Raw genomic sequence first — 24,500 nt, 5'->3', positions numbered from 1 at the left:
ATATTGTATTAAAGCTTTTCTTAAGCGGTGCCAAAAGTCTCCTGGGTGTTCATCAGGAGCCTGTTGGCACTCTGTAACTTTTGACCAATTAGTCACTTTTTCATCACACTTTCGAATTGCTTCAATCAGATTATCAATTGCAACTACATAAGTAGCTTTTTGGTCCTCCTCATGTAAGTTCCAATTTGGATCTTGTTCTGGCCAGGGAGTACGTCCCTGTGTCTGTTCAGCCAATTCTTTATCTTTAGCCAGGATCTTTTGTTTTTCCTCATGTGTAAATAATTCGGACAAAAGTGTTTGCATATCATTCCAGCTGGGAGAGTAATCTCGGGCAATAGTTCGAATTATTTTAGAGCACCGCTCCGCGTCATCGCGGAGTCGCGGCATTTTATCATGCCAGAGTAAAAGATCACCTGGCTTCCAGGGGTAATGTGTAGTCACCCCGAGAAGCGGAGGCTGGTTGCCAGCATTACTACGACCAGCTCTGAGATTTGCAACATAGGATAAAGTCATAGGGAAAATACCTGCAGGTGAATCAGTTTTGGACTTAGAATTGTCACTTATTTCATCATCCAGATAAGCAAGTAATTGGTGTTTATTCATGCTCTTTTGGAGTTGCTTTCGTTTTCGTATATCAGCATAGTCAAACCACAAATACAAATAGTCCATTTGTTGGGGCTGGCGGTCCTCCAGGATTTTACGGAGAGACTGCAATTTAGTTTCTTCAAAGGAGCCATAAATCGGCCACCGATCATCAGGGAAAGCCCCAGCCACTCTGCTTATAAAAGGCCAATCATCTTGGCAGAGGGCGATTAATCTTTTTATGTGCAACCCTGCGGTTCCTGACAATCTTCCCCAATTTGAAATCATTTCAGCCAAAGGCGTATTTTTAGGAACTGAGGGTCCAGCCCCCATCCTTGTAAATATATTTAGAGACTTGAACTCTAGTATATTTAAGAGACTTGAACTCTAAAATATAAAGAAAAGAAACAAATCGGGAGAACAGGGGAGACTCGAACTCACCTGTCCCTGGCCAGGTCCCGTTGTTTCAGTTTGTGCTGCAGAGTCCCACCTGGGTCGCCAACTGAAAAAGGTTATTAGGAAGGCGCTGGAGAGAGACTCGAACTCTCGTGGGTTACTCTGAGCAGTATTTATTGTAGAAGATTCGCAGGAACAGCAGGGTTGGATCACCTCCTCAGAGAGTGACAATCATACAGCCATACAGCTAGTCATTATATAGGGTTCTAACAGGTATTATGCAACTAAGCAAAATTTATCACTGTCTATCACTGTCAATGTCTTCAGGTTCCTTCCGTCCCAGTGGTCTGCAGGTTTCACTTCTTTCTTCATGTTCCACTTGGCAAGTACCAAACGAAAAGTCCTTGGGTTGCAGGGCTAGCTTTGAAGTTCTACCTGTCTCATTTGTTATCCATAGTTCATCAGTCTAGTACAGAAATCAGCAAACCTAAGAATAGCATTTATCAATGTCTAAGGGTACAAAGCAAGCATAAGGTAACCAGGCTCGTGGTTCTGGGCAAGGGCTACATAGGGGACAAGCTGAGACTTGCAGCCTTAGCAGCACAGCTTATAACACTGATACAGGCCAAAAATCCAAATTCCCTATTTTCCTACAACACTTAGTAGACTAGATTTGCTAAAATTTTACCAAGGGCAACTGCAGACTACACTAAACGCTTGCAAGATCAAGTCTAGATTGCATTTTGCTGGGAAGGATGGAACTGACTGGGAAAACAATGATCCAAGGCTAACACAGAGACATTGCAGACATCTGCAAAGCGGGGCCTATTTTGCACTTTGTTGAGAAGAAAGGATTTATCCAGACAAAATGGATATGGACCAAAACCGATGTCTACAACTGAACAAAACAAAGGCCCACGTGGTGTCAGAGAAAAAGGGTCCAATGGGGAGCAAAGGACCTGGTGGTGAAATTTTGCTATTGGACTGGATCTTGGTGTGAATGGTCTGTAAAAAGTTTGTAGTTTTCTATGCTTGGGCAGACCTCTGCACAGGTACCCAGCCTGAGCCAGCCCTCCTGCTCTTCTACTCCAATAAATTTTTATTTTTCTAAGAGTTTTGTCTCCTGAAAGTCTGCTCTGCATATGGTTATCGGGCCTCACCTGAAAGTTTGCTACGGGAGTTCTAAAATACAGACTCCAAAGCGAATGGTTATCAGAGAGAGAAGAATCCTGACAGTTTGCACCACAACAGACACAGGGCTTGCCTGAGAGTTTGTCTCTGGAGCCCCAAGACACAGACTCCAGAGTGAACGGTTATCAGGGAGGGAAGACACCTGAAGGTTTGCTTCATGAATGGGTAATCAGGTTCCTGGAGAGAAGGTAAGCAGTATTTGGCTTGGCATATTTCCCCCATGCAGTAAATAATGGAGTGAACACGCCACCAAACTCTTTTAAGTCGCGCTTCTCTCTTAAGAAATCTAAACATTGTTCTGTAGCAAGCAGAACCCTAAATTACTCCCCCATGACACCACAACAAACCACAAACATTTAAAGTTCACTGCTAATAATTCCTTCATTCCCTTTAAGCACATTGATGTTTGCTGACGTCTTTGTCTGGTCATCAAGTAGTTACCTCTATTCCAGCTATTCATGATTCTCTGACCTCAACAAGCCATCTTAAGTTGGTATGTCAAAATAAGAAATAAGGAGGTTAGACAGACAGTTTTAAAACAAACAAACAAAACCACACCCCCCTAAAAAAACACCCCAAAAAAACCCCAAAACAAACAAACTATACAAACCTAGTAGTAGCTTTGTACCCCAGCCTCCACAGGGCCACTTTCAAGTCACAGCAATAACTAAAACCAATAAGCTATCACAAAAAGGATTTCCTTCTGTACATGATTTTTATTATTTACACGATACAACAAAGCATAACTGCTGGATAGTGTGATTATGTGCAATACCCAAGTATGAACTATCTGTACATGTTTGCATATCTGATCACTAAATTGAAAAAAAACTAAGTTAAAGCAAAAGTCTGATGCTTTTAATAGTGAACTAAAAAACTAAGACCAAACACTGCAACAGAAATCGGAAGTAGCATCTTGTGTACATACACAACTATTTACACGAGAAGAGGCATTACTACAACACTAGTCTACACTATACTTGATTATATAAAAAACCCACAAGTTTCATAAATCACAAGAAACCCTTCCATTATAACACAGAAGTGATATTACCAGACAAGCATCAGCAAGCATTGCCCTTTCTAGTTATTATACAAAGCTGTAGATAACAAAGCCCATGCAATACACTAAAGAACACCACAGTTCTACACCCAAGTACAATTAGAAATGATAAAGCAGCCCTCCAAGAGTGGCTCTAGCTCCCACTTACGTCTACAGGCGTCATGTTGGGTATGGTTTTCCATACCCAAAAATGGCTGCATGTGCAATTGTTACAATAATAAAAAAAAAAATCCTAATATTCTTAAATTCATTGTCTTCTGGGTTCAAAAGAAGTACACGAATAATAAACTGCTCAAATACTTCTGCAGCTTTCACAGATGCATCGAGCTGCTGTGGTGTGTCTAAAAAAACCCACACAGATGTAGCTTTTGTTTTATAAGACAATCTTAGTACAATATTGTGCTACACAATATTTTAGCTATGCAAGGAAAAGCAGCCAACTATTGCAGGCCAGTTCTTAAGTTTCTAAGAGGACATTTCCTCCGGGAAACTGTTTTCATGGTTCTAAACTTAATGTAAACTGTTCCAAAATAGTTTTCTTGTACATATCTGATTTTTTTCCTGTTTTTCCCATTGAAATTGTTAAATGACTTTTTATTAAATATGGCACCAACACTCATCTTACTGGAAGGTAGAGCCCTCTACACGGCTTACGTTCTATCCTGCTGGAAAACAATGGTGTGTGGAAATTAAAAGCAGAACAAGATTTTAAATGATAGAATTAGGTCGCCAACCTTTGTGACATATCCTTCTCCCCAACAGGCACATAGCCTTTAGCTAATGTTATACACCTTTAACATCTCAAAAGGCAGATATGCTGCAAACACGCAGATAGATCTGTTTGGCACATGTGAACTAGAGCCTGTTCTCTGTGCATGTGTATTCCTGTGCAGGTTCCAACCATCCAGTCATATTCTGAGGAGAGCATATATATATTCAAGTGCTGTATCTATCCAATTCTGCCGGTAACAAACACTCAAACATTCTGAAATATTACTACAGACATAAAACTTTGGAGAACAAGAAAAATTGCCATGCAACTGCTCTTTAATGCTTTCCTAGTGTATATTAAAATAAAACGGATAAGAGTCAGTCTTTTCACAAGTAGACTAGTTTATATTCTCTGGATTTTTTCAGCCACCACAACTGGATTCTCTTTCCTAAGTTTTGCTGCAGCTTCTGATTTGTAATCATATGGGCATTTATGCTTGTCAGAATAACGGTGAAGTCCACAAAATAAATTTCCACATCGGCAATCAAATCCTGTACAAAGAAAAGGAAAAGCAACATCACCAGGAAGCTTCAGACTTAAGCAAGCTATAAATTAAGGGCTTATTCAGTACAAAGGGGGTATGTGCATCTACTTTCACGAACAAAATAAGTAAAATGGATATTTCCAAATAACATCTCTATTAAGGGACCTAATACTATAGATTTTGAAACGGCAAGAAAGTTTAATGGCCTCAGGTACTTCAACAAATTTAATCCAGTAAGAGACAACTAATCGTACAGATCTGTTCAATATTGACAGAGTGCTCTCATACCTGTAAGGCCAACCTTCTTTCTGCACACGAAACATCTGTTTTTCTTTGGTTTAGGTAGTTCAGAAGGTTTCTCTTCATTCTGTGAAGTACTAGGTTGAGAAACTGATGGGCTTGGTTGAGTAACAACTGTTAAAGGAAGCAAAAGAAATAGAGATCAATTCTCTCCTTTTCCACTGATGCTGTGATACATCAAGCATACTACTACAAACCATGCAGCTCAAAAGAGCCCTTGTTTCAGACACTTTTTTCAGCAAGTTCAAGGAAAAAAAAAGTACATATTTACATTGGATATCTGTATCCTTGTACTATATTCAACCTTAGTGATCAGGCAGGTAGAGTGAAAATAACTTATTTTTTAATTGCCTTTGTCATGAACACTTTTGGTCAAATTTGTCACATTTTACTCAAGTCCTCTGCAGAACAAAAATAGGTCCTTCTGTGAACTTATGTGGACCTGTTAGTTTCCTTTGAAAAATTAAGTTTTCATCAGTTTTAAAAATCCTTTTTATACTCAAATTAGTGCAGAGGAAAGTCAAGAGAGGTGTGTTTGTACATGAACTTTAACACACACAACCCAAGGAGTCTGTTCCTCTTCAGTTTTCCTGGACACTCAGTTGTATGATTACAGCTATTGTTTTAAAAGATAATGAACAAACTATAAAATACACTCCAGAATTAATGACTGAGAACACAGGCTTAAAGGACTCATAACCAACTTTATGCACACAAATAGTATTTCTTAGTTGAGATCCTTTTGGATCAGTAAGAGTTGCATTCTGTAAGAAGTGGAATTTTTCCAGACATCATGAACCCCTTAGAATTAACTTTATTATCTTTAGTATTAATATATGCTCTTTTAAAATTTTATTTGTATTATACTCATATGCCTATTACTACTAACACAGAGCCTCACAGATCCAAGCCCCATTTCACAATTCACTGCACAAGTTAACAAAGAGAGCCTCCAGTCAACAGTTCATATTCTAGATTATAAACAAGATTCAAAAGTGACAAACTTTCAGAGGTAACAAGGAACTTTCAGTGCTTATACACAAAGAGTTTTATACAGGAAATCAGTATTTTCTTATACAATATAATAACTGTAACAGTCTGAAGGAACAACTTAAACTCTTCAGTAAATTTATTTTTGATATATTCTATAGATTTTTCTAGAAAGTGTGAAGAGTTTGGTGTCAACGCTATTTTGCTAAGTCTGAGGATAACAATACCCTCCACTCTTGAATAAATAATACTTTTTCCATATTTAAGCATGCTATCGGTAAAAAGCAAAGGTACGGCACTACAATCATTACCGTTATTAATACTTTTCAGAGTAGTTCCCACAGCTGCTTTTTTTTTAATTAAACAATTCCTGTGTGCTGTTGTCCTGGTTTTGTTAAAACCAAGACCAGTTCCTCTTTTAGTGAATTTTCCTTTCAGCTAAGTACTTCTAAGTAACTGCACTTTCCTGAAGTTAGCTGCATACTTTTTGAGACGCTGTTCACTCTGGGACTGATAAGATGACCAATGAAATGCAGAAGAAGCTCATGTTTAGGTTTATTACTATGGTAACCAAGGTTAACTGATAATGGGAAATATTTGCAAGGAGGGGCAGACAGAACAGGTGACTAAAACTGACCAACTGAGTATTCCATCCTATACGCGTCATACACCCTATAAAAGAGGGAGATCACGAGGGTCTTGCTCTCTTCGACCATGGCCGGCATCTGAAGAGGACCCTGCCTGTCGTGCCTGTGATCCGAGATCCAGTTCCAGTTTACTGCAGAGTCCAGGCCAGGACTTCCGGGTGCCTGCCCTGCAGCTGCTGGAGTCACGCCAGCTCCCAGCTCTGCCGCTGCTGGAGTAAGGTCAGCTCCACATCGGTCAACCCTGCGCTACCCAGGATATTCAAGATTGGTTTTGTATATTTTGTATATTTTCTCTCTTTATTAGTAGCATTAATAAAGCCTTTAAAACCTTTCCAACTTGAAGCCTCTCTTCCTTATCCTTCTTATCGCTTTTTCCTCTCTAAGGAGAGGGTGGAGGGGGGATTAACAGAGAGCATCTGGCACAGTTTATTGTCGCCTTGCAATTAAACCTTGACAGATTTAATTGGTGACCCATAGGGGGAAAAAGAGAAACCTTAAGGGGAAAAAGAGAAACCTTAAGGGAAAAAAGATAAGAGAAACCATGTCAGCTGCTTAGCTGCCTGCCAGGGTTAAGCCATTACAGGCCTTTTTGGCACCCAACAAGAGGCTCAAATGGTCTGAGATAATGACAGATTTGATGGGAATATGCTAGATCAAGTTTATAGCTGTTATTGTTGTTGAGCTATGAATTGGCAGGCTCCTGTGCTTGCCATGGGGGTCGCTTGCCTTACTGTATATTAGAGTCTAGTGCTCATTAGTGGCTGCTTTTTGCTTTTGCTGCTTGCTGTACTGCTGCTCATTTTACTCTGCTGTGCCTGGAAACATTCTGATAACACCAATGGTCATGCACCTGGGCTGGCAGATGACCAGGGCATTGCTGCTGTACTGAACAGGCTGGAACTCTGTGTGAAGTCAAGCCAAAGGGACTGTGACCTGCGGATGAGTTCACATGGGAGCAGGACACTCTGAACTATCTGTGGCTGTGGACATGTCTGTGCCACAGCAGGTATACCTCTGAAGGGATTGTGGCTCAAGGATAAGTCCACACTGGAGAAGGTACATCTCAAAGCATCCGTGGCTGTGGATAAGTCCACAACACAACAGGTACACTCCTGAAGGGACTGTGGCTGTGAGTAAGGCCACACTGGAGCAGGTATATCTCTGAAGGCATTGTAGCTCACGGAGAAGGCCACGCTGGAACAGGTGCACCTCAAAGCAACTGTGGCTGTAGATTAGTCTATGCCACAGGAGGTATACCCCTGAAGAGGCTGTGGCTCATAAAGCTCCACTTGTAGCAGGTACACCCCTAAGGGACTGTGGTCCATGGATAAATACAAGTCAGAGCAGGGGCAAGGGGAGGAGTTCATTGCAATGTTAAAACCCTATAACCTGGTCCAAAGAAACCAAGGGTAGAGATTGTAATGGAAATACCTTTAAACTGTTGTAATCTGAGATTTGAGTCGCATGTTATAGGAAGTACAATAGCAAGAACCACCTGAACCAATGGAGGACAAACCTCACAAGAGGCAGTGCAAGTGCAGCAGTGACCCAATCTGAGCTCACTGAACCATCAAGGCAAAGAGATACTCTAGTAGATCATTTTGTGTCACAAAATAAAGATTAAAACAAAATCCATCTATGGGAAAATGTTAGCAACTACTACAAATGTACTTCCTCCTCCATATAAACTCACAAGTGTTCACTGCCACAACCAGCAACACAGTAACTAGAAAGCAATGATAATAATCCAAAGTGCAAAGGCCCATTTCCTGCCAAACAGGATCCTTGTCCCACAACTAAAATACATTCCAAAAAGGAAAAGCAGATAACATGCAAAAATGGGCAACTAAAAGGTTCCAAGACAAGGAGATGGCGCAGGGCCCCCTAAATCAGAATTAAAGTGTTCAATTTATTACTCTACACAGATAACACCTGCAGAAATTAGGTATCCTCTCACTTTTATGCTAGTAGAGTTAGATCTAATAATGAGCTTTAATAATCAAGTCCTCAAAGTAGCTTCTGATTAACAGCTAGAACAGGGACAATAACCTTTAACTAAAGCTTACAAGTCAGAACAAAACCCCCTTTTTCATCAAACTGTGGCTCAAATGAAATATTACAAGTTTTAGTTGTTCTGGCATGACATTAGGAGCCAAATTAATCAGATACTATCCTGACAACTGCTTGTCACAAAAGGCTCCATCTAGCATGTAAGCCAAATCTAACTGGGCCACTACAATGCCATTCCTCAATACGTTAAGTTCATTTTATGCCAGAAATCACACTGTGTTAATCATCAGGCAAAGTACTCTAAGTGATTGCCTTATGACCGCCATGGAATAAATCACTAGACAAAAGCTGAAACAACAGTAGGAAAACGGTTGTTACTGTTACATGCAGACCTGCTTCCTCAGTATCAGCAACCCTATTCATATGAAGAAAAGCCTTTTATCACCAGAACATGTTTTATTGCCTTAACAGAGTTCCTGTTGGCACATAGCCCTCTCCATCACCATGGTTATTTCTCGCAGAAGAATCCAAGGGGTGCCGTTGATAATATGGGACAGCAACCCCAAAACCTCCCGTATGGTGTATTCTTGATCTGTGGAGATACAGCCTGGCCAGGAATTCCTTCTAATGCTGTTGGAGGAACGTGTAGTTTGGGACGATTAACTCTCTTAACACCCGATGTATCTATGATAATAGATCACAAGATGGGAAAAACACTTTTTGCATGTATATGAGTCAAAATGTGATGATAATGTAGATTTTTGGGGATCAGGGTTAAGGGTTTTAGGATCGCTTGTACCTGGTGTTGGCACAGCTAAAGCTTTAAATACTTTAGAAAAATTAGGATGCTGGTTAGCTAAGCCAACTAACAGAACTTCTAAGGCTTTAAGTGGACTTTTGTTAGATGTAGATTCTGTAAGACATGCTACACTGCAGAATAGAGCCACAATAGACTTTTTGTTATTAGCTCAAGGACATTGGTGTGAAGATTTTGATGGGATTCGTTAAATAAATTGTTCAGTGGCTGGGGGTTTTCAGGATGGTTGTTATCAGTAGTGAAAACGGGACTGATTGTCTTGATGATTGTTGTGGTTGTGTTACTAATGTTGCCATGCATGATTTCTCTGCCGCAAAGGGCCCTGCAGCGGACAATGAAGGCAATTTTTTTAGCACAAAAACAAAAAGGGGGCATTGTGGGGGACTACCGTGGGTCCGTGGATACCCTGACGGAGGGCATGGGAACAGAAATTAGCCTTGAAGATATTAAGGCCTGTCCGTGAGAAACATGGGAATAAAGGAGTATCCAGAGATATTAAGGTGTACCTGTGAGAGAGAAGGGAGTAGAAGAGTAACACTGATGATAGCAAAATCAGCCAATGAGATGTTACTGCTGTAACTTTAACTGCTGTAACCAGTAGTGAAGAGACACATGAACTGGTAAAACTGTATAAAAATGCACTTGTGGCAATAAATGGCATCTACTACTTTCATCCTGGAAGAACTTGGCCTATGTCATTTGTCCGTCTCAACCGCGACACCTGTCCCTGCATATGACAAACCCAAAATTCACACCGTGTGTCTGAGGATGTTGTCCAATTGCTTCTTGAATACTGTCAGGCTTGGGGCCATGACACCTCCCTGGGGAGCCTGTTCCAGTGCTCCACCACCCTCTGGGTGAAGAAGCTTTTCCTAATGTCCAACCTGAACCTCCCCTGGTACACCTTCCTGGCATTCCCTCAGGTTCTGTCATTGGTCACCAGTGAGAAGAGATCAGCATCTACCCTTCCTCCTCCCCTTGTGAGGAAACTGCAGTCCACGATGAGGTCTCCCCTCAGTCTTCTCCAGGCTGAACAGACACAATGACCTCAGCTGCTCCTCATACATACATCAGTACTGGTAAAGTACCTTCTGAACATAAGATAGAGTAGTTCAGTTTTCCCTCTTCATTGCTACCTCTTAACAATAGCAATGACCTCCTGCTTTGCACACCTTGGCAGTTAAGGAATACATGGAAGAGGCTGTTCATCAGCAACCAGCAAATGTTCCTGATTATCATTACTTTACTTGAGTCCTCTCTTAACTTTTCGCTCCATTTATCTGACTGGGTACTGTACAAGGCACATGCTTACTGAAGACACTCTGATACAAGATAACAGTCAACCAGAACATCACATCAAAACCAATTTTTTTTTTTTTTTTTTTTTTTTTTTTTTTAATGAAAGTGGTGAAACACTGGAACAGGTTGCTCAGAGAGGTTGTAGATGCCACATGCCTGGAAACATTCAAAGGCCAGGCTGGACAGGGCTCTGAGCAACCTGATCTGGTTGAAGATGTCCCTGCTCGTTGTAGGGGCGTTGGACTAGAGGAACTTTGAAGGCCTCTTCCAACCCAAACCATTCTATGATTCTGTGAACATAATTCTACGAGGATAAGGACCAAGAATTCTACTACAAGAAGTGCCTGAAAAAAAACCCACCACAAAACAAACAACAGCAACAACAACAAAACGAACAAAACAAACAAACAAAAAAACAACACGACAAAAAAAAAATCACCCCAAACAAACAAACAAGCAAAACCAATCAAACAAAAACACACAAATAGAAGTGCTGCACTGTAAATTTGGGAAGATTTACTTCACTCAGTCTGAAAATAAGATGCATCTTTAAAGCAGACTGAGGGAGAACAGCAAGGTCACTGATAATTGGAACTAAGCCACAAGCCACAGCATGACAGCTGTTCAACCTATACACAGAAAGGTCCTACAAACAGGAAGAACAATGCTAATTTGACCCCAAAGCATTAAAGCCACAGGGACTCTGTAAGACTTATTCTGAAGAAATAATAACCATTGTAATAACTAGACTTTCAGAACTGACAGCGGTTTTTCCTTACATAAACCAATACAGCTGGAGCAGTTCATGAAGGACTGTATCCTGTGGAATGGACCCATGCTGGAGCAGGGAAAAAGGGCTAGGAGGAAGGAACAGCAGAGAGGAACTTTTATGAACTGACTGCAACCCCTCATTCCCCCTACATCACTCGGAATAGAGGGAGAAGGTAGAAGAGTCTGGAATAAAGGAGTGAAGTTGAGCCTGGCAAGAAGGTGTGGGGGGGGAAGGCATTTTTAGTTTTGTTTTTGTTTCTTACCATCCCAATCTTTTTCTTTTTTTTTTTTAATATTGACAAGCAATTAGTTTTCCCCCAATTGAGTCTGTTTTGCCTGTGACTATAACTGGTAAGCTATCTCCCTGTTCTTATCTCGACCCACAAGCTTTTCCATATTACTTTCTTCCCCTGTCTTGCTGAGGATGGGGAGAACAGCTGGGTGGGCATCTGGCAGACAGACAAAGTCAACCCACTACACCTCCCCATATTTAAAGTAACCAGAAAAGGCTACCAAAGTAATACCAAGAAGGTTTTTAGAAGCTTGCTCTACACCCAAACAAATCATCCAAAACAGGACCCTAGCAGTTAAACAAACTGCATTGAGTTACACAGTACTAAGAAGCAGCAAGCATGCCAGTGAAGAAACACAGAATGTTAGGGATTGGAAGGGACCTCAAAAGATCATCTAGGCCAATCCCCCTGCCGGAGCAGGAACATTTAGATGAGGCTACACAGGAAGGCGTCCAGGCGGGTTTTGAATGTCTCCAGAGGAGACGACTCCATAACCTCCCTGGGCAGCCTGTTCCAGTGTTCTGTCACCCTCACTGGGAATAAGTTTCTTTGCATATTTAAGAGGAACCTCCTGTGTTCCAGTTTGTACCCATTGCCCCTTGTCTTACCATTGGCTGTCACCCAGAAGAGCCTGGCTCCATCCTCGTGACACTCACCCTTTACATTTTTATAAACATAAATGAGGTCACCCCTCAGTCTCCTCTTCTCCAATCTAAAGAGACCCAGCTCTCTCAGCCTTTCCTCATAGGGGAGATGTTTCACTCCCTTAATCATCTTGGTTGCCCTGCGCTGGACTCTCTCCAGCTGTTCCCTGTCCTTCTTGAACTGAGAGGCCCAGAACTGGACACAATATACCAGGTGTGGTCTCATCAGGGCTGAGTAGAGGGGGAGGAGAACCTCTCTCAACCTACTAACCACCCCCCCTTCTATTACACCCCAGGATGCCATTGGCCTTCCTGGCCACAAGGGCACAGTGCTGGCTCATGGTCATCCTGCTGTCCACCAGGACCCCCAGGTCCCTTTCCCCTACACTGCTCTCCAACAGGTCGTTCTCCAACTTATAGTGGAACCTGGGGTTATTTCTACCCAGATGCAAGACTCTACACTTGCTCTTGTTATATTTCATTAATTTTTTCTCTGCCCAGCTCTCCAGCCTGTCTAGGTCTTGCTGGATGGCAGCACAGCCTTCTGGCATGTCAGCCACTCCTCCCACTTTGGTGTCATCAGCAAACTTGCTGATAGTACCGGTCCCAGTACCGACCCTCCAGGGACTCCACTGGATACAGGCCTCGAACTGGACTCTGTCCCATTGACCACAACTCTCTGGCTTCTTTCCTTCAGCCAGATGACAGTCCACCTCACTACCCGATCGTCCAGACCACAGTCCCACAGTGAGGATACTGTGGAAAATGGTGTCAAATGCTTTACTGAAATCAAGATAGACCACATCCACTGCTTTGCCATCATCTATCCACTTGGTTATGTCCTCATAAAGGGCTATGAGGTTGGTTAAGCATGACTTCCCCTTGGTGAAGCCATGTTGACTGCCCCTAATGACTCTCTTATCCTTGATATGACTTGAGATGGCACCAAGGATAAGTTGTTCCATCACTCTTCCAGGGATGGAGGTGAGGCTGACCGGTCTATAGTTACACAGGTCCTCCTTCTTGCCCATTCTGAAGACTGAAGTGGCATTTGGTTTCCTCCAGTCCTCAGGTACCTCTCCCGTTTCCCAAGACTTGGCAAAGATGATGGAGAGTGGCCTAGCAATGACCTCAGCCAGCTCCCTCAGAACCCGTGGGTGCATCCCATCAGAACCCATGGATTTATGGATGTCCAGATTGCCTAATTGCTCCCTAACCCAGTCCTCATCAACTAAGGCAGACTCCTCCATTGTCCTGCCTTCCTCTGTGGCCTCAGGGGTACAGGGCTCCTCAGAACAGCCTCCGGCAGTGTAAAAAGAGAGAAAGAAGGCATTCAGTAACTCTGCCTTCTCTGTATCCTCTGTCACCAGGGCACCCACCTCATTCATCAGTGGGCCTACACTGCCTCTAGTGTTAGTTTCATCTGCCATGTATTTGAAGAATCTCTTTCTGTTGTCCTTGACCCCTCTCGCCAGGTTTAATTCTAAGGAGGCCTTAGCTTTCCTAGTTGCCTCCCTACACCCTCTGACAACAGCCTTATATTCTTCCCAAGTGGCCAGCCCCTCCTTCCATGATCTGTAAACTCTCCTCTTTCACTTAAGTTCATCTAGCAGTTCCTTGTTTAGTCAAGCAGGTCTCCTGGCTCCCTTCCTTGACTTCCTATGTGTCAGGATGCTCTGATCTTGAGCCTGGTAGAAGCAGTCCTTGAACACTAACCAACTATCTTGGGCCCCTTTACCTTCAAGCAGCCTTGCCCAAGGGATTTCCCCTAGCAATTGCCTGAACAGGCCAAAGTTTGCCCTGCTGAAGTCCAGGGTTGCAATTCTGCTTGCTATTCCGTTCCTGCCACACAAGATCCTGAACTCCACCATCTCGTGGTCACTGCAACCCAGGCAGCCCTCAACCTTTACTGCTTCAACCAGACCCTCCTTGTAAGTGAGGATGAGGTCTGGCAGTGCACCTTTCCTAGTTGGCTCCTCCACCATTTGCATCAGAAAGTTATCGTCAATGCACTGGAGGAACCTCCTAGACTGTGGCTGGCTGGCTGAGTAGTCCTTCCAGCAAACATCAGGGAAGTTAAAGTCCCCCACCACAACCAGGGCCTGTGACTGTGAGGCTGCTCTCAGATGCCTATAGAAGGCCTCATCAACTTCCTCACCCTGCTCTAGTGGCCTGTAATAGACACCCACAACAGTATCGCCCCTGCTAGCCTGCCCCTGAAATTTCACCCATAGACTCTCAACTCGCTCCTCATCCGTGCCTGGACAATACTCAATACATTGTAGTTGCTCTCTCACGTAAAGAGGAACTCCACCACCACGCCTGGCTGGCCTGTCTTTCCTGAAAAGGACATAGCCATCCATGACCACATTCCAGTCATGTGAGCTGTCCCACCAACTGAAAACTATACTACACATTATGTAATCCTTACACTGCATTAATTCCACACTAAGTTCCTGTATTTTTAAACTCAGAAATACAGGCAACATGAACAGAAAAGTGATTAGTAATTATTATTTACTAACATAAGGAAGAATGATACTATAATACAGAGGCAGAAAAAACTCTCAAGCTATTTAATTTAGAATAATTAATTTCACCATAAAGTAAGAGTAAGAATCAGACCATGGCCACATTTGGTCCGCATCACCAAAGGCAGTCACTTCTAATTTTCCTGACGTAGTTCTATAGCTTGGGCTTTTGTCAACCCAGCTGTCCCATCAATAGATTTCCAGTGTTGCAACAATTCATCTACCGGTGACTTCTTCACTATGTCCTCCTCCCATTATTACAAAAAAACACCTCGTGACCACCAAACAAGATCCACACTCCAGTACCTCTGTGCTCAAGTATCTTGAGGTGAACTCACACACAGGCCAGCGGGGCAAATCATTGGGGTCCAAGCAGTGGTGACACGTTGGATTAGGCAAGTCGGCTAAGTTCCACCTGGGTTGCCAAACTGTCACAAAAGTTTCACAACTGTCCTGTGCCGATTGAGGAGAGAGGCTAGGACACAAAGTAGAGAATTGCAAGAGTAATTATTTATTCGTGCGCATGAGGTGTCCCATTCAAATTGTGGTACCCTGAATGCCGTTTAAAATATGGTTCTTATACCTTTCAAGCATTCAGGTACAACATAATTTGGTCAATCACTACTTAACACACACACACACTACTATTTTGAAAAGCAACTATAATTCCATGGCATCGTCATCCATCTGCTTCTTTCTTGATCTAGGTATCCCTCGAGTCAGTCTTGCTACAGTTACTTACCTGTGACGCAAGATAATGGGAGGTTTTCACAGAGGTGTTTGGAGGAGCTAGGATGCTGGCATTATCTCAGTAGTCCAGGGGTATCCTTTCTTCTTCATGGATGGCTTTAAGATTATGAGAAGCAAAAGGTCCTTATCTTCAAGGTGAGGGCTGTCCTCCTGTTCCTTGCAGTGAGCTGGGGCCTTTCAGTTATGCTGACTTAACCATGTTTATGCAGTCTACAGTGTAAAATATTTATCTCTTAAAAAGCTAATACGATTTCATACTATAAGAAATGCCTTCTATGATGGTATGACTGGCTGGGTAGATGAAGGGAGAGCAGTGGATGTTGTCTACCTTGACTTCAGCAAAGCTTTTGAAACTGTCTCTCACAACATCCTCATAGGCAAGCTCAGCAAGTGCAGGCTGGATGAATGCATGGTGAGATGGACCATGAACTGGCTTGATGGCAGAGCTCAGAGGGCTGTGATCAATGGTTCAGAGTCTAGTTGGAGGCCTGTAGTTAGTGGGGTTCTCCAGGAGTCAGTGTTAGGTCCAGTCCTGTTCAACCTGTTCATCAGTGATCTGGAGGAAGAGACTGAGTGCACCTCAGCAAGTTTGCTGATGATACCAAACTGGGAGTAGTGGTTGACACACCAGAAGGCTGTGTTGCCATTCAGCAAGACCTGGACAGGCTGGAGGACTGGGCAGAGAAGAACCTGATGAAATTCTACAAGGACAAGTATAGGGTCCTGCACCTGGGGAGGAATAACCCCAGGCACCAGTACAGGTTAGGGGTGGACCTGCTGGAAAGCAGCATTACGGAGAAGGACCTGGGAGTTCTGGTCGACAACAGGTTGACCATGAGTCAACAATGTGCTCTTGTGGCCAAGAAGTCCAACGGTGTCCTGGGGTGCATTAAGAAAAGTGACCACCAGGTCAAGGGAGGTTATCATTCCCCTCTGCTCTACCCTGGTGAGGTTGCATCTGGAGTACTGTGTCCAGTTTGAGTTTTACAGATGATCTTGTACTCCTAAAATACATGTATTCATGTAAGCATGGTATATTTATCTTCCAGAAATACGACCTTACAAATATTTTAATTGCCTTTAATTTACTATGATGAAGTAATCATTCTCCTATATCTACTAACAGTGATTTGAAACTATAAGATACCCTCTGCTGCTCCCTGCAGTGAGCAAGAAGTCTGAAATAGTTCTATTCTTTCCTTTGATTTTTTTTTCCTCTTCCCATGCTCTCCAGGCTTGCACATCCTTCTAACTCCCTCTCTCCACAGTGATGTAACCTTTCCGTCTCTTACTTATCTAGGCTAGTGTTACATCTTCTGAACGCATACTTTTATCAACATTCAACAGACACAAAGTCTGATCTAAAGTTTGGACATGCAAAAATACATAAATATTTAATCTTGAGGTTCAGTGACCCACATATTTCCAAATCTGAATGCAAGCCAAGGTTTGGATTTCAAGTTCACCCTATGTTTATTTGTGGTCACAACCAACAAAGTCCGTGAGCAGGACAGCAAACCTTCAGGTAGACCACAGAACAAAGAGATTTTATCCCATATACAACAAATCCCTTCCAGCAAACATCAGGGAAGTTAAAGTCCCCCACCACAACCAGGGCCTGTGACTGTGAGGCTGCTCTCAGATGCCTGTAGAAGGCCTCATCAACTTCCTCACCCTGCTCTGGTGGCCTGTAATAGACACCCACAACAGTATCGCCCCTGCCAGCCTGCCCCTGAAATTTCACCCATAGACTCTCAACTCACTCCTCATCTGTGCCTGGACAATACTCAATACATTGTAGTTGCTATCTCACGTAAAGAGGAACTCCACCACCACACCTGGCTGGCTTGTCTTTCCTGAAAAGGACATAGCCATCCATAACCACATTCCAGTCATGTGAGCTGTCCCACCAACTGAAAACTATACTACACATTATGTAATCCTTACACTGCACATTAACACAACTGACTTGTATATAAAGTCTGAGTAACTGAAAATAAGATGGACAGTATTTTAATGTTTTATTATGGTTGAGAATATTTTCTTCTTCAGAAAGTGCAATTGCTTTGCTGATCTAGGTGCCCATGTTAAAAGACTAAACTGCATTTTTCATTTAATGCCAAAGAAATAGGATAAAGCTATTCTGCAGCATGTAATAGTCTCCCACATACCCAACTCTAACAGGCACACTGAATATTTTTACTCTTATATGAAATATGAGATACCCCTGTTAAAATATCACACTGAAATATGGTTTAATTTGGTTACCATCAAGACCATGTCAGTTGCAAATCTCTCTTAAAATGATACAATAGCATCCTATCAGGAACAAGAACGGGACCAGCAATTAGGTCTTCAATCTTATTTTTCAAGGGAGATAGCTTCAAGACTTAAAAGAGATTATTAGTTTCATTTCAGAATTGTTTCAATAAGGGACATCTACTCAATTTACAACAGACATGAGAAACGGGAAGATTATTTTGAACAAAGTTGATCTGATGATTTTATCAACAGTCACAAAGGAACTGTCTACAGATAGCACCCACAGTTAAATTCTATAGCCATGTTTGAAAACAAATCAGAATCAATTATTAAAACAAGAATCAAGCAATATAATCTATCATCTCGCACCTTCAATATCTCATAAGATTCCTACCTATTCAGCATCTTACTCAGAATATTATCTGCAACACACACTGTTAATGTTATAGATAAAACCAGTAGCTGTGACATAAGTGAGGGCAACCCATAACAAGGTCTCAACCTACAGGTAGGACAGTCGTGCCATTTAACATTAAAATTACTCATCATATTTGCTTGGTACAGAGCCAAAAGACAAGTGAGCTAACCATCATCTCATTAATTTAATTAAACGTCAAGTTTCAGGAATGTGAAGGGTAACCTACAACATGGATGGAATAAGACTAAGTTAACAATATTTGGGCAAGATTTTTTAACACTTATTTTACTCACAAGCATACGCATCTACAAGTTTCAGTTCACTTTCTTTACAGGCAGTATTACTCCACAGCTGTGGCTTCAGAGTGATAACTAACTACACTGCTTCCTAAAACAAAGCTATTACCGGGTTAAGAAAAATAAAGTTTTTGACACGCATGCTGACAATAATTAAGTCTGCAAACACTGACAGACCTGACAGGAGACTCATTCAGAAAAGTAGTGAGCCACAAAAACAAAAAAAAAATGCTAGAAATATGCTATGACTTGATACAATATGATTTTTAAATATACTTGTTTTCAGAACAATTTGGGTTTAGTGCTCAATATGCAAATCAGCTATCTTGCATGGATCTTTTATTACCACTTAAAAACCTGCTAAAACAAAATTAGTGTGGAGAAAACCACAAATATGAATAATATCTCTAGAATACTTCAAGGTATATTCTGACTGTGGTCAAGTCTGGACTAGAATTCAATTACAAAACTACAACAAGCAAGAAAGTTAAACCAAGATATTACAAGTTACAACAAAATACAGCATGTTAGACATCTAAATTACAACCAACTAGGCCAGTTACATCTGTCATGCCTTTCTTCCTTCAAATGCTAAGATATGATTAATTGCCTTCAGACGTGATTCGTTCTGAATGAGAATCCAGGTTACAACCTCAACCTGGGGAACAAACAAAAAAACCCCACAAAAAACAACACACCACACACACAAGCATTTTAAGCCTCATTTTGGACAACTTCAGAACCTTCTAGAATCAAATGCTTAAATCCCAACAGCAAGAAAATATACTTTCAGTCCACAGGCTTAAAGACAACTACAGATAAAACTAAACAGTCTTTTGATTAGCTACATCATGACAGGTATTATCTTAGAGAATGACATCTCAGAAATTATTAGCTTTGTTATGAGGTGACAAGAATTATCTACTCTACTACTGTTTCAGCTCCTCCTCAAGAGAGACCAACACATATTGGATGCTGCTGGAAAAAAGAAAATAAAAAACAAAAGTGGAACTATGCCAAACACAATAGTGATTTATAAGAAGTTGAGGCCAGCTTTTCTTGACTGCAAGACACAGGATCAATGTATTAGTGAATACAGAAAACACTTGGTCTATCTTAAATGTTCAATAAACCTTTTGTAATCTAAGAATAGTATACAAGGACATGTACAAGCACACTATTCTGTGCTGTCTAAAATCTGCCCCCAACTTGATGAACTTCTACTTTTAGAGCAGCTGCAGACTGTTTCAAGAATTTATGGATATGTACTAAGGAAGACAACTTTGTTATAGAAGTTTTTTTTCCAAACATTTAAATTCCATGGTAGTTTTCCCAGTGATCTCTACATAAGCTTTAACAGAGCTTTGACTGGTTTCAACTCAGTTTCAAGATGCAAGATTATTATCTTGAGTTGCTTTTAGGGATTTTTTCCCCTATTCTAATCAATAGAGTGCTGTGTGACACTACCATTTAGTTGCCTTGTTATGAGAAAATGGATAGTCAATAGAAACAGAAGACTGCTCTTTACAGTTGGTAAAGTGACAAATCCCTATTGACAGTTTTAATAAGGCAAAATTAAGCTTTTACTTGACCACTACTACCATTTCATATCTTTCTTTCTTTCCTGATCGTCACTTTTTCAGGTAGCAATTCATAGCAAGTCAATATGGGTTTATAAATATTGTAACAAAGTATAAATTCCTAATTTACATATAATAAGCCTCTTCAGATAACATAAGTTACAAGAAGCTGAAACACATACAAAAACCTCCTCAGTCCATATATAACCAAAAATACTATAGTAAAAGCAATTTTGTTTGTGTCACAACTTTAACTTAACATAATTAAAATACTAAAAACCTGTGTACAAACACTGTGTAATTAACTATCAGCTGTAAAAGCAGTTTTATTGACAAAAGATGCATCTATATAGTGCTGAGTGCTACCTTCTGGAATTTTCAAAAAGAAAATCATTTTATCTTTAGTTGTAATGAACAGATTTTTCCTATTAAACAGCAGCTTTTAATGTTTTAATTTTAACAGTTCTGAAACAGTCTTAATAAGCATCAATACCTATAGATATCAAACAAGTACATTAAGATACCTATTTGAATAAACTGCTATATAAGAAAACATTAATTCAATCACTCACTAGTAGGTAGGGCAGCAGTCCCTCCCCACCTGCCACCAAGAAATACTTTACACTTCAAAGACATAAAAGTGTTCTACATTCACAGAAAAATGTTTTGGTGAACCTTTAGCAGTCTTTGTTAGTATTTTAAATCAAGTATTCCCTTCTCCTCCACTCTCATCTTTCTGTAGAACAGAATTTATTAAGAACTCTGTTCTTCAAATGCAACAAACCATTTTGATTGCCACGAATCAGCAGGGCTAAATTTTATACAGAAATCAACACCTACTTAAAAATTGAACATCTTGCACTCAGATACAATTTAAGTGTCTTAATTTTAAAAAATGAAGGTTTGATAGCCAAAATGCTCCTCAAGTATCAAATTATCTACTAAAATTAAACATGTGTCTGAAAACTACATTCTGGCACTAGTAATTTTTCTTGATTCTGAGGGTACTAATACTCAAGAAGCAACCATAATTAATAGTTCCTCAAGACCATCGCCACAAAGGGATATGCCTACTTAAGAGAAAGTAAATAAATTGTCAACTTCTGTTAAGTCAGTTGCACCCAGTGTTACTCTGCAAACATACCTGGTTTGGTCTCCATTTTCAGCAATACTTTTTCCTCTCTCGAAATGCTCATTTCTGTCATTTGCTGTGTTACAGGCAAAGCGGCAACAGGCACATTTCTGTTTACATACAGTGAAATGGGTAATTACATTAGTTTTGAATTCATAATAAGAGCTTAAACTGTCAAAATCCATCAAAAGACTACCTGATCAGTTATTATTAATGTTCTTGACCTGTACTTCTACAAGCTCTCTTCCCTAGAAAAAACTAGGCAATCTGTAGCAAGTATTTCCCCAAATAAACCATAAATGTCCTTGTAAATGCAGCAGTCCAACACCAAACACTAGTTCTCATTTATAAAGACTCACTGTCAGGTGCACTGTCCCTTTTTCCTCTGCAGAAAACTCACTGTAATAGCACAAGGTTACTGCGATGTTACTTTAACTTGCTGTACACTCACAGTTAATTAAAACCTCAAAATAACACCTTCATCTGGTGAAGGGGCTAGAGCAGGTACGTCAAACTCATTTTCACCAGAGGCCACATCAGTCTCGCCTTCAAAGGGCCGAATGTAATGTAGGAGTAGTTACACTTATACAGTCCTAAAATTACATTTGGCCCTTTGAAGGCAAGGTTGATGTGGTCCCTGGTGAAAATGAGTTTGACACCCCTGCTCTAGAGAACAAGTATTATGAGGAACGGGTGAAGGAACTGTGGTTGTTTAGTCTGGAGAACAGGAGGCTGAGGGGAGACCTTATCGCTCTCTACAACTAGCTGAAAGGAGGTTGGAGCAAGGGGGGGGGGGGTGTCAGTCTCTTCTCCCAAGAAGCGACAGGACAAGAGGAAATGGCCTCAAGTTGTGCCAGGGGAGGTTTAGATTGGATATTAGGAATAATTTCTTCACTGAAAGGGTTGTCAGGCATTGGAATAGATTGCCCAAGTGCAGTGGTTTAGTCACCATCCCTGGAGATGTTTAAAAGACTGTGCAGATATGGCACTTAAGGACATGGTTTAGTGGTGGATTTAGTAGTATTAGGTTTACGGTTGGACCCAATGATGTTAAGGGTCTTTTCCAACTTATATGATTCTGTAATCTTACCTTGATGTTTCAGATGTGCTACTAGCAGTACCTTCACAGTTGTTTAAGCTAGTGTCTGCTCTCTGTACAGATGCAGAGTCTGAGGTAGGACTGTTTGAACCACTAGCTGTCCCTATGTAACAGAAATTTGAGAAGTGAATTATAAACCAAGTATAGAATAAAAGTTAGTCAAGTAGTTTGGCATACAGTTATTAACCATTTCCAATCATTCCTCATTCTACAGCATCTTCTTTATTAAAGACAGAGTATACTGTTAATGACCAAAATACAGGGATTGTGTAAGAACACACTTATAGCAGAGGGTAAGTAGAAATACAAATTAAGGCTCAACACCAAGTGGACAAGAATATAGTTCACAAAAATGCATTTTTATTTTTACTGTGATTATTCCCTCTGATATTCATAGCTTTAGTATGCGGCTATTAGAAGATGTCCTGAAATACATTCTGTAATTCCTCTCATCACCTACACATTATATTTTCAAGCCAAAAAAAACCCAAAAAACAAACAAACAAACACACACAAACAAAAAACAAACACACACAAACAAAAAACCAAACAAACACACACACCACACACCCCACACAACACACCCAAACAAAAAAACACACAAAAAACAAACAAAAAAAACAAGAAACAAAAACAAAACAAAAACAAACAACCAAAAACAACAACAAAAAAAACAAACAAACAAAAAACACACCACAACAAGAAAAAAAACAACACACACACCACAACAGACTCAAACATTTACCCATTGGGCTGATTCTACCACTATTCTGCTGTCGCTGAAGATGCTCTTTGTAACAAACAGAACACATCCCATTTGTCCTAGGATTTCCATAAAATCCACATCCTGTACTACACAGCATGGGCCCTGGGGTCTGGTTTGTCTCCTGAGCCATTTCAGTGCTGTAAATAAAAGCAAGAACTGCATTAGGAACAGGCATTTCACCAATATGTATTACAGGGATATAGAATTAAAGTAGGTCTGCTTACCTTGCCATTTTTAAAGATGGCTATATGGCCGTTAATATATAATTTAATACTTCAATTGTATTGATAAGTAACATCATTATGAACCTCTAAGAGAAGTAAAAAGCGTTATAGTGTAGCGTGTTGGCCTTGGCTGGCCACCAAGTACCCATCAAGCCACTCTGTCATTCCCACTCCTCAACTGGACAGGGGAGAGAAAATATAACTAAAGGCTCATGGGTTGAGATAAGGACAGGAAGAGATCATTCACCAATTACCATCATGGGCAAAACAGACTCTACTCAGTGAAATTAATTTAATTTATTGCCAATCAAATTAGAGTAGGGTAATGAGAAAAACTAAATCTTAAAAACATCTTCCCCTCACTCCTCCCTTTTTCCCAGGATGAACTTAACTCCAGAGTTCTCTACATTCTTCCCCCGAGCAGTACAGGGGGATAGGGAATGGGAGTTACAGTCAATGCATCCCACGTTGTCTCTACTGCTTCTTCCTCCTCAGAGGACTCCTCACATTCTTCTGCTCCAGCATGGGGTCCTTCCCATGGGAGATAGTCCTCCATGAACTTCTCCAACATGACTCCTTCCAACAGGCTGCAGTTCTTCACAAAGTGATACAGTGCAGGTCCTTTCCACAGGGTGCAGTCCTTCAAGAACAGACTGCTCCAGTGTGGGTCCCCCACATGGTCACAAGTCCTGCCAGCAAACCTGCTCCATTGCAGGCTTCTCTTTCCATATGTCTACAGATCCTGCCAGGAGCCTGCTCCAGCGTAGGCTCTCCACAGGCTGCAGGTAGATATCTGCTCCACCATGGACCTCCATGGGCTGCCAGGGGACAACCTGCCTCACCATGGGCTGCAGGGGAATCTCTGCTTGGCACCTGGAGCACTTCCTCCCCCTCCTTCTTCGCTGACCTCCGTGTCTGCAGAGTTGCTTGTCTCACAGATTATCACTCCTCTCTTCCAGCTGCTGTTGCACAGCAGTTCCTCCCCACACACACTTTCCTTTTAAAATATGTTACCACAGGAGACGCTGCCACCATCACTGATTGGCTCAGCCTTGTCCGGCAGCAGGTCCATCTTGGAGCCAGCTGGTATTGGCTCTATCAGACATAGGGGAAGCTTCTAGCAACTTCTCACAGAAGCCACTCCTGTGGCCTCTCTGCTACCAAAACCTTGCCACGCAAACCC

General features: G+C 41.3%; 1 protein-coding gene across 1 annotated transcript; it reads right to left on the bottom strand.

The window, feature by feature from the left end:
* Positions 1–4,346: 4,346 nt before the first annotated feature.
* On the bottom strand, positions 4,347–23,256 carry LOC308051425 (AN1-type zinc finger protein 5-like; the record flags this gene model as incomplete). The annotated part of the gene is made up of 5 exons (XM_080361850.1): positions 23,073–23,256; positions 22,319–22,430; positions 21,241–21,338; positions 4,777–4,902; positions 4,347–4,495 (listed from the first exon to the last, which is right to left on the bottom strand). Exons 1-5 carry the CDS (start codon positions 23,221–23,223, stop codon positions 4,347–4,349), a joined length of 636 nt encoding a protein of 211 aa, XP_080217976.1. The 5' UTR covers positions 23,224–23,256.
* Between the last annotated feature and the right edge of the window lie 1,244 nt (positions 23,257–24,500).

Source organism: Nesoenas mayeri (assembly GCF_963082525.1).
Source record: "Nesoenas mayeri genome assembly, chromosome: W".
In the NCBI taxonomy this organism is placed as follows: Eukaryota; Metazoa; Chordata; class Aves; order Columbiformes; family Columbidae; genus Nesoenas; species Nesoenas mayeri.
This window is presented reverse-complemented; position numbering and strand designations above follow the sequence as displayed.